The sequence below is a fragment of the Monodelphis domestica genome, chromosome 4 (genome assembly GCF_027887165.1).
Source record: "Monodelphis domestica isolate mMonDom1 chromosome 4, mMonDom1.pri, whole genome shotgun sequence".
NCBI classification, from domain to species: Eukaryota; Metazoa; Chordata; class Mammalia; order Didelphimorphia; family Didelphidae; genus Monodelphis; species Monodelphis domestica.
In genome coordinates this window covers 313,639,433-313,655,140 of record NC_077230.1, presented here as the reverse complement: position 1 = coordinate 313,655,140, position 15,708 = coordinate 313,639,433, and the positions used below count along the sequence as shown (strand labels likewise).

Here is a 15,708-nt window from a genome sequence, read left to right as displayed (position 1 = left end):
TTACCGTATTAAATCTTTTACTCAGATCTTTTTATCTATTATAAATAAAGAGCATTCTTAGCACAAAATTGTACTTGTTTGAAGAGCAGAACTGCTAGAAAAACCAAGTTGGAGAACTTGAAAGGTATGTTTATCTAAATAAACCATTGCTATTGTTATACCCAATTTATAATAGCAAGTTATACTAACACATCTGGCTAATGCTAAGATGTTGGCCTCTGGCTAATAGACTACATCAATGAAGGCATATTTTTGTTCTAATTAAGAGGTCTAGGGAAAATGCCTTCAAATATACTTTAAACACATACTGAGTCAACCATAAAATGATGTTCATTGTTAGATAGAGAAAAAAGGATAGAGAAAATTAAAAACTGTGCTTTTAATGGGGCCTTAAACATTTTTACTTTTAATATGTAGCTAGAATGCTTATTATCTTGAACAGAACTCCACTGCCCTCTTCTGTTCTCAAAGAGAAAGTATAATGACATATTTTAGTTCAGCATTTCCAATCATTTTTTTTTTAAAATCAGGTAGTAATTTTCTTCATTTTGCTATTCACTGATACATAACACATGAGAAAAAAATAAAACCAGAAAAGTCTTTTCCATGCTAATAAGTCATCTCTGATGAATCTGAGGCAAAAAAAAAGAGTGCCATTATTTTTAATGTTGATTATCTGAAGTTTCTATCTCTTTTGCTTAGTTAGCTTTAAAAAACCCCAGCATTTGTATTTATTTAGTTAATCTCTGAAGGAAGAAGGTGAAATACCAGAATGTTGCTAAGAAAATTTTAATAGCAAGTTTTCTGCAGAAAACTGGGATATAACATCAAATCTAAAATTACAAAACGAGTAATTAACAGTTGATCTTTCCTCCTACAACAAAAGTTCAAACCAGTCCCTCCAAAACCAATCAACAGGTGTAGATTTCAAAATGAGATAACTGGCATTATTTCATTTCATCCTCAACAACCCCATCAGAGAAATACTAAACGTTTTCTTATCACCCCCATTTTACAGATAAGGAAACCGAGGTTGAGAGAGAAGGGTTCTATTTTGGTAAAAATAATAAAAGCAAGTGAAACTCTTAAATTTCTAATTATATAACATTAAAATATTATCTATTAATATACTAACAGTATCTTTTTGTTTGCATAGGTGCGTTTGTGCTTTAAACTTTTCAAAGTGCTTTTATCTACACGGTGTCATTCATTTCAAGCAACCTTCTTCCAAAGTAGGAGAGCAGGTATTATTTGGTCCTTTCCAGTTTGATAGCCACACTCCTATGACTCATTGGGCAGAAGAAAAAAAGAAATCTAAAGAAGTAAAATGCTCAAAGTCACAAAGGCTGGCTAAAATGATAGGACTAATCCATTTAGATATCTGGATCCTAAATTCTTCCACTAGATCTTCTTGGGTTCTAAATTTGATTATAAAGACTAAAAAATACCATGATTCACAAACATCATCAATATCTACTCTCTCAAAAGTCATATGTTTACACTACAATAATGAATCCAGTTTACAGGTTATTAACAAGTATTCTGAGCAGAGATAATCTAGGGATAATTCATATTTATGTTGGGTTTTAAGATTTTTTTCCCTTATTTACAAAAATCCTGTGAGGTATGTAGTAAAAATGTCATTTTTCCATTTTTTAAATGAGGAAATTAAGCCTTGGTTAGGGTAAGTGAATTGCTCAGTTGTACAACTACTTTGAGTTTAGTGTGTGCATTTGGTCACATGGTTTATGTGCCACCATGGACTCAGCTGGTCAGTCAGACAGTCAGATTGAAAAGACTAAATTTCAGCCTTCTAATTCTAACACTCACCTTCTTATATAGGCTGCCTCCTATATACACATAGGGAATTTGCGAAAGTGTAGGGAAGCTATAATTTCAAAATCATTTGGCTAAGTACCAGGTTCGTCTGATAGCTAGAAATTATACAACTTTACTGCCTATTTATTGATGTTCCTAGGCAATCAAGACAATTATCTTAAATTTAACTAGTTTGGTAGTATCCAGTTAAACTTAAACTAATTGTGGGGAAATGCCCCCCCAAAGCCTTTGTGTGATTTTATGATTAAGGATACAGATCATACAAATCAAGGATAAGGAAGAAAAAATCCCCATGCCCAAAGATGATAATGGTGTTGATGACTATCAAAAGTTCAACTACTGTAGTTCTAAGATAATTAATTAGTAAGCTATACTAAAGAGAACTACTGAACCAAGTGCTGAATAACAGAAAAGAGCTTCCAAATCATTTTGTCTCTGACTTCATGCAAATTATATTCCAAAGAATATACCAAAACAAAGTGTAGAAAAAGCCAACAAAATGCTGACCCATCAACTCTTAACTTAGGATTCTAGAATTGCATGGACAATCAGCAAATCATTTATAGTTGCATTTCAAGTGCATTATGTGATTTCTGCAGAGATTTACCTTATGAATTATATTTTATTTGGGCAAACACTGAAATGAACTAGAATTCTGATAGTGAAAAACTAACAGGTCTCAGAGGCTGGCTGGGATATTTGATGATTTACAAGGGAGAAACATTCTGAGAGTAAACATTTGCTATAACTAATTCAGGGTGGATAATCAATTATGCCAAGTGATATATGGAGTACTGGGGAAAGGTGGATAGCAGAGAAATAAGCCAATGTACTATTAAATCCTAGAATGAATCAAAACAAACTGAAAATTGGTTATAATTAAGCTGGTAGAACACATGAAAGAATGGAAAAGAAAGAGAAAAGAGAAAAAGACTGATCTTGTGATCTCAAACTTTTTTGGTAAATAGCAGCCTATTAACTGTCTGGACATCTCCCGGAGGTAGATGTGTATTCATTCTTTCACATCTACATTCATTAAGGAAACTGGTCTTAGAAGCAAAAGCTCAAAAAACTTTTTCAAATCTTTTGTGGTAAAGTGCATAGGTACAACTATAACAACAAAAGAATTAAGTGATATCTCTCATTGCCTAGAAGCAAAATGGATTCAGTGGAATGCTTTTGATGTTTTAAAATCCTTGTTTCCAGCCTAACAATCTCACTTGCCATTCTCTGTGTCCATGGATCCTATCAGTCTGAGGCTCTCAGGTTTTTATTTGAAAAGCATTTTAAAATATCCTCCAACTTTTACATCTACATCATTACTTTCCACCTGAAAGGCAAGCCATTTTGTTGAACATCAAAATGAGGTACCTTTCTATTCCAATTCTTTGGAATCACCTTTTCTACATTAAGTTGCCCTTTAAAAAAAGAAGAAAAACTAAGACATGATGGTACCAATAAAACATCTGGATCCAATGATTACTAATAAAAACAAAGTTTTCTGAAACACTTCTTAAAAGGATTGCAGCAGAACACTAAATTCTTACATGAAAATTTAGTTGTTAATGAGAAAAATCACAAGAGCTTTCACCTGAAACATCTGTAATGTTCATTCTTTGGAAAAAATAAATCTAAGGATATCTAAGTGAAGGAAGACAGTTATTTTAAAGGGACATATTTCTGAACTTGTGCTGCCCCAAGTTCTGCCACATAGATGGCTCCGGTTCTCCTATCAACGTCTACAAGATGTGGTGACACTTGATCAGCTAGCTGTATTGTGCTTACCACAGCACAGTCCCCAATGTTCCCTACAGGCGGGGCAGCCAACAGAGAAAGCTTGTTGATATTCAATTGGGCAACAATGAGGTATTTTTCATCAGGAGTAAATCTATAAAAGAACAACACAAGAATTATATCATAAATGAATGCGAAATGTTCTAAATACGACAACCATTTTAACAAGGCTATAACTTCTTTCAGAACAAAGATTTTTTTTTTTTAATACATTTGTACCCTCACAAACTCGGCCTAGTGCCAAGTACACACCAGGCACTTTATAAAGACCTGGGAGTTAATTTACTGTTTAAAGGAAGAAAATGAAAGGCTAATTATGCAATACTTGATAGATGTCTTAGAAAAATAGTCTTTTGCAAATAAGTGAAGCTGGAGGTATCAATCAGTAGTCTGGACATCTCAGTCTACAGATTCCATCCCCAGCTACTTTAAAAGTTTCTTTTCATATGCACACCATTTGCCGGCTGCATATTCAGGAGCCTAAAGCTTATAAACTTTGCCTTGGGTTTGATAAGCTATGCCAGGACTTTTCTCTCTTATGTATCACAGTCTTTATTTTTTCTCCCTTTTTTCTTTGCTTGCAAATTTTAACATTAAACAAATCCTTAATAACAGGTGCTTTCAGAGGAATAGGGCTACAAATTGCTTTTAGAGTTTCTTTTTAAACATTACCTGACAGAATAAGGACCATCTTCAGTGAAACAATCACTCCATGCTCCCAACCACTCCCCTGTGGTTTTATCAAATACTTGGATTCTTTTGTTTCCTCTGTCAGCAACCCATACCTAGGAGTTAATGAAATAGTTATTAGAAAAGATCTATATTGAAAACACTTTTTCAGACACCTGCTTTATTGTATACAACTGAACTACCATATAACAACATAATAAAGCATTAGTTATTTCACACAAAAAGTATATTTTCTACCAAAAAGGTCAATTAAAAAAGTCAATGAGACAAATGGACCTACAAGGGACCCGCTATTTCACAGATAACTCCATAGACATAGCAGCTAAGTCATTTTGATCATAATTTGTTAGAATCCACTGGCTGGTTTGGTCTGATCTTTATAGAGTTAAAAGTGGCAAAGACCCAGAAGAATTTATTACACTGTGAGAATACATTGTGGTTGAGTCACTTGACTTAAGATATGCCTTGAAAACCTGTATTTATCAAATGTCAATTGATACTTAAATTAAAAAAAAAAGATATGGTGAGCATAAGTAGGTGTGCTTACAAAATGGAATAAAAGGCAGCAACAAAGACTTTTGGAACCTGGAAGATGTGGGCAGGTCTCAGTGAGGGAGCAGGATAGCATATAAAAAACCTGAGCATTGCACTGACTTCCAGTAGCTTCCATAAGGATTTATAGAAGAAAATGAAAAGCAATTTTTCAAAGGATAAGTAGCCATGGATGGGCCGTGAACCATCTTGGTGCTGAGAATGGCCAGATGGCTGATGACTGACTGAATCTCTGATGATGTCTCTACCAAGAGGTTCAGTCTGGCCAATAGAGAGAGCTCTCAGATTGGTGGGTGACCATCATCATTAATCTTGCTTAGAAATGAGTAATAAAGCCTTAGTATACTATAGAAGAAAGGGTTTTGAGGCTTGGGTTTGAAATCTCTCAATCTCCTTTAATCACGTGAGATTCACAATTAAAAACACATTTTCTTCTGGTCCTAAAATTTTTGTCCTTCACAAAAATCAGAATAGCATATAGAACTTAAAAGTTTAATAGCATTTTTAAGTTTGCCAAGTGCTTCAGACTAATCTCACTTGATGTTCAGAACAATGCTAAGGAACTTATTAGCTAACAAGCAGAGGTTCACAAAGAGAAACTGATTTACCCATGGTGGCATGGCTAGTATTAAGTCTCATATGACTTCAAAATCAACACTTTTTCTATTACAAAAATGAATCAAACTTTGAATTGTTGAAAAGTTTTCCTCCTACATTTTAAAGGACTTAAAGTATGGGTAACATGATTTTTTTTTAAAAATAATAAACTACCTATCTATAAGGTATTTATATGAATAATGTTTCAATTAATGTGAACTTGGATATAGATAGAAAAATATTTTTACCCGACCAGTTGAATCAACTGTTACACTATGCGGTATGTTGAACTGAGCTGGACCTGTTCCATTTTCCCCACGAATCCACTGCATCATAAAATCTAAAATATGAGAAAATATTATATCCTATATAGTCAAATCTACAGAACAATGAAAGAAGTATTCTTTCAAAAAATAATGGCAATATCCTATTATTGTATGAAAGATGTATGGTTATATAATTGAGTTGAAAAAAACTTGTCAAAACAAATTTGGAGGAACTATATTATAGTATTATTCTTTCCTAAGTCATCTGATCTCTCACATCCACCAGAAACTTGACTTAATTTTCCATCTACCTTCTTGTACTTCTTTTATTAAATTCAAATGAATAGTATGGGAAATAAAAAGCACAAACAAAACACTCCCTTTCTTTATGGCTACTGGTGGTAAAAAAAGATAAGTATAACAAAATATTCCTTAGAAAATTGAGGAAACCTATTAGGGAAAATCAAGGAAAACTTCACAGGTCAGAAGACACCTGAGATGAGGAGGAAGTACATTTTAAGAAAGGGATATAACGTATGTAAATACACACTAGTAAGACTGTTAAGTCTGAGGAATAATCACTAAGTTAGTTTGGCTCAAATGTAGAGTTCATGAAATATGATTATAAATTAAGTGGGAGCCAGATAAAAGGCCTTAAATGCCTGACTAATGCTTATAAGAAAGGTCACCAATATCATTATTCTAGTCTGCCATGCTAGCTTTGAAGTCTTTTGTAATATTCCTCTTTCTGCCCTTATTTCCAATTTGTGTTTAAGCTTAAATGTGTTCAAGATTAAATGATCATCTCTTAGATCTCCTCTACTTACAACTCCAGTCTCTCCCAGGAGTTATAATTCTACATTACCAACTTTGTATAGGACATTTCTAACTGAGTATCCAGTGGGAAACCAACTCAAAAATCTTTCCTCCCAAATGATCTCCAACTTCCCTAAATCTGTTAGTCACTCTGATGGGCAATTTTAGAATGATCCTCAATTATTTACTCTTCCCCTCTTCCCTCATCTCAACATCTTTTCAAGTTTTGTCAATTCCATGCCTTACAACATCTCTTGCATTCTTCTCTTTACTCATACTATTTCAGACTTTTGTCACCTCATGTTTGGATTGCAATATTCTAATTGGAGTTTCTGCTTCTTTCTTCTCAAGTCAATCATCCATACAGATGGTAAAATGATATTTCTACTAAAACATAAGGCTATGTTATTTTTTCATTCAAAGAGCTCCATGGTTCCCTATTGAAATATAAACTCCTGATTGGCACTTAAAAGTCCTTTGCAATCTGATTCTGGTCTATAGTGAGGCCTGTCTTCTTATCCTAGCATGCACTCTATCCTTACCTCTATGTCTAAGAATCCTTAATTCCCTTCAATGTTGAGTTCAGGAATCATCTCTTACATGAGGCAGTTCCCAATTCCTTCAGCTACTAGTGTCCTCCCCTGCCCTGTACATTCTAATTAGTTTATACATACTGTATATTTATGTGTGTGCACTCACATAAGTGCTGTTTATGATCCTCACACTTTATACCCCTAATAGGTTTCCTCAAAGGAAACTCATTCCTTGAGGGCAGTGATAGTTTCACTTTTGCCTTTCCCTATAGAAAAAATACTTATTATTCATTTTTTATTCCTTTTCTATCAATTTGGTTCATGCTTTCTTTACTTCATGGCCAGATTATCAAAACAGCTTCCTTGATGGGGTCTGACTGAAATCTCTCTCTTCCATATTATCTCTGCAGTTGGTTCTATCTTCCTAAAACAATGCTTTTATGTCACTTTCTTCCTACAAAAATTTTCATTGATTCTGATACATAGGAAAAATCACATGCTATACCCTTTTTACTGCCTCATCACCTTTATTCAGTATCCTCCCCATTCCTGTAGTTCAGAATGTTCTCCTTTCTACCAATCATTTATTCAAATCTCATTTTTTCAAGGCTCAATTCAAGTTCCACTTTATTCATAGCCTTCCTTACTGAGTCAGCTCACATTTAATAAAATCTTTCCCTTCTCTAATCTCCTATATAATGCAACACAAGTCTTAGTGTGGTTATAAAACACAAAGCTTTTGGAACAACCTGCATTAAAGTCAATACCACAGTTGAGCACTTACACATTCTCTAATTGTGCATTAGCTTTCTTCCTCTTTATTGCAACCATTTATTTCTATTAGAACAAAATAAGTGATTAATTCTTAGACTCAACTCTTGGACTTTTTATCCTTAAATCTTTTTTCTTAAGGTCACCACATCACTTTCAAGCCCCTGAACTCACTATAGCTACTATGAAAACTTCACTTTATTGACCCACTCTTTTGAGAGCTGCCAGTTAAGAAATAACTCATACCATGTCGGAGTCATTCTTCCACACAATATATCCAAATGCTATATATGTGGTGGCAAACATATATCATAATCAGTAAAAGCTTTCTGGAATAGTGATCTTGAAACTTTTGGGGGCATATACTTTTAACAGTAAAGTTTTCTGACCATGAATGACCATATATGAAAATTTACTTATTTTAAAATGTTATATGTGTTCCTAATTATGAATATGCTGAGGTAAAGATGAATTATTACTTGTCTCCAAAGTCAATAGGGAATCATTGGAATTGAAGGAGAGACATGGTCACACATGATCAGGAATATCAATTTGGCAGCTCTGTATGGGGATAATATAAGCAAGAGGTGCTAAGGGACTGAAAGAGGATGATATATGTGAGTAGAGAAAAAAAGAATGTACTTGAGATGTTGAAAAGATTGCCTAAGAGTGAATGAGAGTGAGGAATCAAAGACGCTCCATAAGTTGTGAACTTGGGTAAATGTACAGAAAGAGAAGTTCCAAAGAATGGCAGATTTGGGGGAAGAAATAATGTAATAAGATCTGTGATATAGATCACAGCTTATCCATTTCTACTCATCCCATGCAATTGGCTCTGTCCCACTAATGATGAAAGCAGTAGAAGGAGAGTATTCACCAGCCCTAAGGACACCTGTCACAGATACATGGTGAGTGGAGGGGGTGAGGAGGAAGAAGGGGGCAGAACATAGTAGTCTCAGGTGGGCAATTTTGCCTGTATAGTTCCTGGTACAGTGTCCCAGGCAGGTTATGTGTCCAGAGGAATCTATGCCCTACGCAGAAGGGTGGAGTTTAAGAGCTTGCATAGTCACTGAAGTCTTGTGAATACAGGAGACCAGGGAAATAATGATAGAATTAGAGATAAGCCTACTAGCTTATCCATCTTCCCACAAACTCATTGGCCCCCTTGGATCATAACATGGTCCTTTGTGGTTATGAGGCCCTAACTTAATTAAAACCACCATTCTAGTTTTAGCACCAAAATGAGATTATATACCTTGGGTCAGTTTAAGCAGTCTGTTATTCATTCCTCCATCTCCATCCACAAGGTAAATTTCTCCAGTGTTTTCTACATATATCTCTGCTGGGTTATCAAACTGGATTGGGTTTACACCAGTTCCTTTTTTGCCTGGGGTACCCAGAACTTGAATGAGGTCACCAAAGGAGTTGTATTTTTTCACTGTATGTCCATAAGATCCTGCATTTAAAAATAAGGACTTTTCACAAATATAGCTCTTAGACAAATATTTTTTAAAAGTATGCATTCAATGAGAAAAATAATGAACAAAATCAGAAAAGATTGGGAAGGGGTAAATAATGAGGAATTATAAGCTGGTATATACTATATCTAAATTAGTTACTATGTACAATCTCAACTGTTTAAGGTTGATTTTAATCCTCTAATTCTTTCAAATGGCATTTCTTTTTATATTGAGTCTTCTAGACTGACCTGATTAATGTTGATTATTTTAGAAGGGTTTTCCGAGTTGTGTTACTAAATCAACAATACCAAATAAATGTAACCTTTTTGATCAATTCTGATATCACATAAGCATTTGTAATTAAGGAATTTAAGTACTGAGGTGTAACTTTGAAGATTATTAGTTGGTAACTTCAAATTCTCTATTATAATATTCAAGGTGAAGTAGGTTTCCAGAAGGTATAATTTCTATAATGCAAATGTACTATTTTTTTTTTGGTACTCATAATTTGACGCTTTTAAAAGCAAGAATAAATGTCCTAAAATTACATGCCTTAACTTTTTGGACAGTTATTTCCCATGTAAGATTTTCCTTGCAAGGAAAAGCATGGACATATATATATATATATATATTCTAGAATAGGGAAATTATCACAGAGAAAAACTAAAGGAAATTAAAATGGAGGTTCAAAACTAACCCAATTTATAATTTGAAGGGCCACAAAAGTAGAAAATTTCATGTGAATGTAAAGTAATCTGAACTAATTTGTATTTTTAAAAATTACTAAAAGTTAAGGGGAATGATTAGAGTATAAAGTACATGGTTCTGAAGTTAGAAAACTTGAGTCCAAATCCTGCCACTGAAACTAAAAAGGTTGTAGCTTAGGGCAAGTCACTTATCCTCCTGTGACTTCAGTTTCCTGGTCTGTGTAAAGAGGAGGTTTGAGTAGACAGTATCGCTTCAACATCTAGATCCTGTTATTTTGGAGTCTTAATTAGCTGGGAAGAACAATTTTAGATGTAGAACCACAAGATGTTTAGAAAAGTGCAAGAAGCATTATTTGATTATAAAGAAGAGAAAAAGGGAAAGAATCTCATAAAAAAAAAATAAAATAAAGCTGAGGAGCCAACTCCCTGACTCACAAGATTGATTTTCTTTTACATTGAGACAACTAGGAAAAACTTTGACATAACCTATGGTTAGGAAAAAAAAAACACAATAATGGAAGAGGAAGAAAGGTAATTTGTCTTGTTTGCATGTGTGAGATTCATTGGAATGTTATAAAATAGAATCATAGGATGAACTGTGTTGAAAATTCAAGTTTTTAATCAGTGAGAGTACAAGGCAAATCTTACAATTAACTCAAGAGATAGTATAGGTTTTTCAGCTGCCCTAGAATGTTGTCAGCAAAACTGGTTAAACAAATGAGCCATCCAGTTGAAGCCTGGAAATTTTTTTTGGTGGAAAATTATATACAGGATATGGAATCTATTTTTAAGATTTTAACAATTCTAAAAGCATTAGATCAAAAAAATCCTATTAGTGACAGAAATTTTCATTAAATGACAGAAACTAGATATCTCACTAAAGAGGCAGGTAGGTAAGAGGCAGGTGGGTGGAATAGTCCATATGAATACTAAGTCTGGAAGTCAGGAAGAACTGAGTTCAAATCTAGCATCAGATTCTTACTAGCCCTGTATGACTCTGGACAAGTCATTAACCTGTGCCTCAGTTTCCTTGACTATCAAATAAGGAATAGAGCACCTACCTCAAAAGAACTGTTGTAAAGATGGGAATAATAAAATGCTTCCCACAGTGCCTGGTAATAAATGTGATTATTATTATTATTATTACTATAATATCATTATTAGTATCCAGTCAAATGGAGAGCAGAATTTGATTCAAATTATGCACTAATGGGCATTATACTACAAATTTTTGCTTTACTAGTATAAAATAAAATCTAAATTTACAAATCAGATAAATTAGAGGATTTACTCTAAAAAAAGAAACTTTCCCCAGTTTTCCTAAAGCATTTTACATTTTATTTGATAACTCTTTAAAAATTCATTTGCTATATATACAAAGTAAACATTACTAAAACTTGCAAGTACACACAAGTCTTGTAAATGTGGTTTCTTGAAATAGGAAAATTTTAAACTTATGTTTTAAAAGGTCAAATAAACCAGATAGAATGTAGTATGTACAAATAAGCTAAATTACAACCCATTTTATAAGAATAAATTTGGAAAAATACAATTTGATACAATACTGACTAGAAAATGTCACTTTCACTTTAATCTTAGTTGAAGAAACTTAGTCTTTGCTGCTGCTTTTCTTGTTCTTTCTTTTTTTTTTTGGTGACCTACATCTTGGGCCTCAAGTTCTAACTGCTCCCTACCCCAAACCCAATCTGTGAATTTAAATGTTGATATCTTAAATTAATAAATAGATGTGATGTCTTTCCACTCTTGTTAGTATGCCTGAGAGACACAAGTTCACAGATCTATTAATGATGTCACTGGGGTTGCAGAAATGCTTACAGAAATTATTATACTACAGGTCCTTTTTTGAGTAAATGTATACACTCATTGATAAAAATTTAAATTTGCCAATGGTGGTGACTGTACAAACTGTTTTGAAAAAAATAGCTATTTCAGATCAATTTTGGAGGTAGGAAAGCTATATTCCTTGTTCTTTCTTAATAAAGGAGCCCAGATTTCTGCAGAAAAGCAAATTACAATTTAAAAATCTATGAACATATTTAGCAATTAGAATTTTCTTTTGAAACTAACATTCTTGCATTAATGCACAAGAATGATGTGGATAAGCAAAAGCAAAATTATTCTAAGTTATCTTTCTCCTCTCTTGCTAGCTTTAGAGAATTCTTGGCCACATTAATAGGAATTTTGGGAATTAAAACTAGTAATCAGAATTAATCAATCTGGAGATGTTGTGGTGCGATAAAATATGATATACTAGCTCTTCAAGTTGGTAAATGATGGGTAGAGTTCAAAGTATTAACATCCTATAAAGGGGAGAAAAGGCCTTCCTTATTGAATAGATCTCCTGTGTGGTGTTGATCAAAAAGGAGACAACTGCAGCCAATCATGACAATGTTATCACTGACTCAGCCTATTTCAATGATTCTCAATGCCAGACCACCAATAATGATGGGGGTAATTGCTGGCCTCTGCATGCTGAGAATCATTAATGAACCTAAAGAAGCTGCCATTGCTTATAGCCTAGACTTGTTTCCTTAGGGGTAAAGAAATGTCTATGTTTTAGAACTGAGAAATAGCCCATTTAATTTGAGGAAATCAGCTTTCAAAAAATGAAGCAGAACAAAGAAAGTTATGGGAGAAGCCATTAAGTTCTTCCATCATAATTTATTAGATGTTACTACACATACCACTTCCTACATCCGTGATCCAGACTGATTGTTCATATTGAGTACTGGTTGCAAAGATACCATGAGGTGTGTCAACAGTGTCATTCCAGGCTCGAAGGAAATATCCATCCTCTGTGAACACTAACACTTTTGGTATGTTATCCCCTCTCTAAAGGTATACAAAAATAGCTTAGACAAGACCAGGTTTAAGTAAATACAGTCCTTATTGTGGTAGAGTAAAAAAAAAAATGTAAACTTAACTAGAAAATCTACAAAAATTAACAAGAAAAAAAACCCCTATATAAAGATGATACCTGTATTCTCACACCCCAAATAAAATCTTTAATACCTTCAGAAAGGCTGAATGCTATGTGATTAAGTCAATATAGTATTTAAACTCCAACAATATCTTTAAGAAACATTACAAACATATAATGTTAATTGTTAAAAACTATAGAGAAGATATGGCAGTGTGGATAGAGGGACAGGTAGTCAGAGGTAGAAAGGGTCCAGTCCTGCCACTGATTTATACTCATTGTGTAACCAAGAAGAATGTCATTTAATGTCTCAGTTCCCCCAGGTAATTCTTTCCAGACTCATCACATTTTAATCTCTGCTACATATTCTTTCATCCAGGGATACTGGTCTCATTCCAATCAATCAACATTTATTAAACACTTTCTATGTGTGAGGCACACTGTTAAGCACTGTTCCACAAACAAGGCATTCTATCTCTTAGCTCTTAGCATTTTCTCTTGCTGTTTTCCCTGTCTGGAATGCCCTCCCTCCTCATCTCTACCTCCTGGCTTCTCTTAAGTCTCAATAAAAATTCCATCTTTTATAGGAACTTTCCCAACCATTTTTAATTCTATCATTTTCCCTCAGTTAATTATTTTTATTTATTCCATATGTAACTTATTTGTACATTTTTATTTGCTTATCCTCTTATCTAATTTTGAGCTCCTCATGGGCAAGGATTGTCTTTTGCCTTTTTTTTTTAATATTCCCAGTTCTTAATGCCAGGCACCTAAATGTTTACTAACAAAAAACAAACCTCTACCTCAAATTGCATAGGGGTGGTCAGTTTTCAAAGGTAAAGAAAAGTTTCCTCATCCTATATCCTCCATGTTGCCACAATAAAATGAGGAACTATATCATTTTCTATGGGGGAAAAACTTCCATTTTTACTTACTTGTGCTACATAAACTAATCCTTTAAGGGAATCTACTGCAACACAAAATGTTATGCCAGTGAAGTACTCTGGATTTTGGGGCCAGTTTAAATCCAAACGGTAAAGAGGTTTCTCTATCTTCCAAGAAGCAAAGAAAACAAAGGTTCCTAAGCCCTTAAAAATAAGAGAAATAGAATTAATTCCATTTAAAAGTAAAACAAGACTTAAAGAATTCCAGATTCTCCAAAGTTTCCTGAGATTCATTTTTTTTCTCTCACAGGCATTCATAGGAGATGACAGTCAATTATAAGGAATCAAACATTTTATTAGGTTAAAGCAGTTGTCCTTAAATCCAGGTCTATAGATCGGAAGCTTGAGGGAATGTAAATTTAGATTGGTGGGGAAAAAACATAAGTATATAAGCAAATATATACTTTCATATTTTTTTTAACTTGCACTAGCCTCTAACTTAAAATTACCATTTCCTTTAGTTATTAGTGTTGGCAATAAACCACAGTAGCATTAGCTGCTATCAGTTATTCTCTCTTATTAGTACATACAAATGTAGTTTATGCTCACTACTTTAAATTTTCTGTATATCAAGATTCCCCCCTAATATTATGATTATCAATTTAAAAGCTTTATTGTTGGATTCCGGAGAGTCCAGGGCACCAATAAGATTTTGAACTTCCGAGTTAAAAAAAAAAAGAAGAAGAATCTGGAATTAACGACGCAGTACAACTATGCTTACTTTGCTTTATCTCAGCAGCACAACGGATCTACACAACATTATTCTCTGTAGGTGAATACGATGCTACAAGATACTCCTTGTTATTTGGGGGTGGCACTAATTTCTGCCGAGTCCTATTTGGTGTCAGTCACTCACCCATTCACATACATCCCTAAAGATGAATCCTCTCCCTCCCCACCAAACTCACAGGCGACCTGCAGAAGTGGGAATGGAAAACCAAAAGAGCCAGGGAAAAGGTGGCGGCTCCAACGCAGACCCAGAGTCGGGCCATTAGCACAGCTCAGTAGGGACTGGAACGGGGTCGCGACTAGGATGAACGGTGGTAGCAGAGGATTGCGTGGGGAGCGGCTCCGAGGGACTTCAGCAAGTCAGTGAGGGAGGCGGCTCCTTGCACTCCGAGGACAAGTTTTGCGGAAGGAAAGGAACTTGAGCAATTCTTTGAGAAAAGGGATGCATTGGCGACACAGAGGGAAAACCCAACACTGGAATCGTTTCTTTCAACCGCAGCTTCAAACTACGTTCAGGAAAGGAAAGTCACGCGACCTGACAGGTGATGGGGGTCAGGTGACTGCCCGGCTCCTCCCCTATGGGCCCTTCCGAGCCTGGGCTTCCCTGGGTCCTATCCAGGGGTGCCCTGGGTCCTGCTCTCACTACTCCCACTCCCCATACTCCTTAGCTTGGATTGGGAAATTGGGCAGGTTGCTACCAAATTTGAATGATTAAGTAGTCCACGCCTAGACTTCTTATAGGCAGCTCCAAAGAAAAATTAAACTCCCGTCTCGATTCTTTGTGAATTCTGGCATTCTCCCTAGACACCTCACACCATTTTAGGGCCCCGCCGGGGAGGAGCGGTGGGGGGGTTGTGTTTTGTTCCCCGCGTGGAGGAGGCGCGGAGAATTGAGTTTCTTCGCCGCGACGTACAGCTTTGAAGGTCCCTCCTCCTCACTCCCTTCAGTGGTGGGGGTTGCAGGTGGAGTTTTGGTGGCCGGTCCTCTGGCGACCTTACGGGGCCTCGTTGCTCGTTGCTCGAGATTCCCCCTGCCTCGAGGAGTCTCCCCCTCCATCCGGCTCTCCTGG

General features: G+C 35.1%; 1 protein-coding gene across 2 annotated transcripts; it reads right to left on the bottom strand.

Annotated features, from left to right (window-relative positions):
- Positions 1–773: 773 nt before the first annotated feature.
- NHLRC3 (NHL repeat containing 3) lies at positions 774–14,957 on the bottom strand. Of its 2 annotated transcripts, XM_001377807.4 has the most exons (7): positions 14,819–14,957; positions 13,902–14,054; positions 12,731–12,878; positions 9,114–9,314; positions 5,721–5,812; positions 4,306–4,418; positions 774–3,727 (listed from the first exon to the last, which is right to left on the bottom strand). In XM_001377807.4, the coding sequence occupies exons 1-7, from the start codon at positions 14,900–14,902 to the stop codon at positions 3,499–3,501; spliced, it is 1,020 nt and encodes a 339-aa protein (XP_001377844.1). In that variant the 5' UTR covers positions 14,903–14,957; the 3' UTR covers positions 774–3,498. The 2 variants fall into 2 exon arrangements, with proteins under 2 accessions (XP_001377844.1, XP_007495436.1); XM_007495374.3 differs by lacking the exon at positions 13,902–14,054 and having other exon boundaries at positions 14,819–14,953.
- Positions 14,958–15,708: the final 751 nt, after the last annotated feature.

Coding starts and splice junctions, on each gene's coding strand:
- NHLRC3 (XM_001377807.4), bottom strand. CDS start 14,902: ATGGCCCGACTCTGGGTCTGCGTTGGAGCCGCCACCTTTTCCCTGGCT. Junction 5,813..9,113: donor ACTGCTTAAACTGACCCAAG/GTATATAATCTC, acceptor CTCATATTTTAG/ATTTTATGATGCAGTGGATT. Junction 3,728..4,305: donor GATGGTCCTTATTCTGTCAG/GTAATGTTTAAA, acceptor GTTCTTTTATAG/ATTTACTCCTGATGAAAAAT.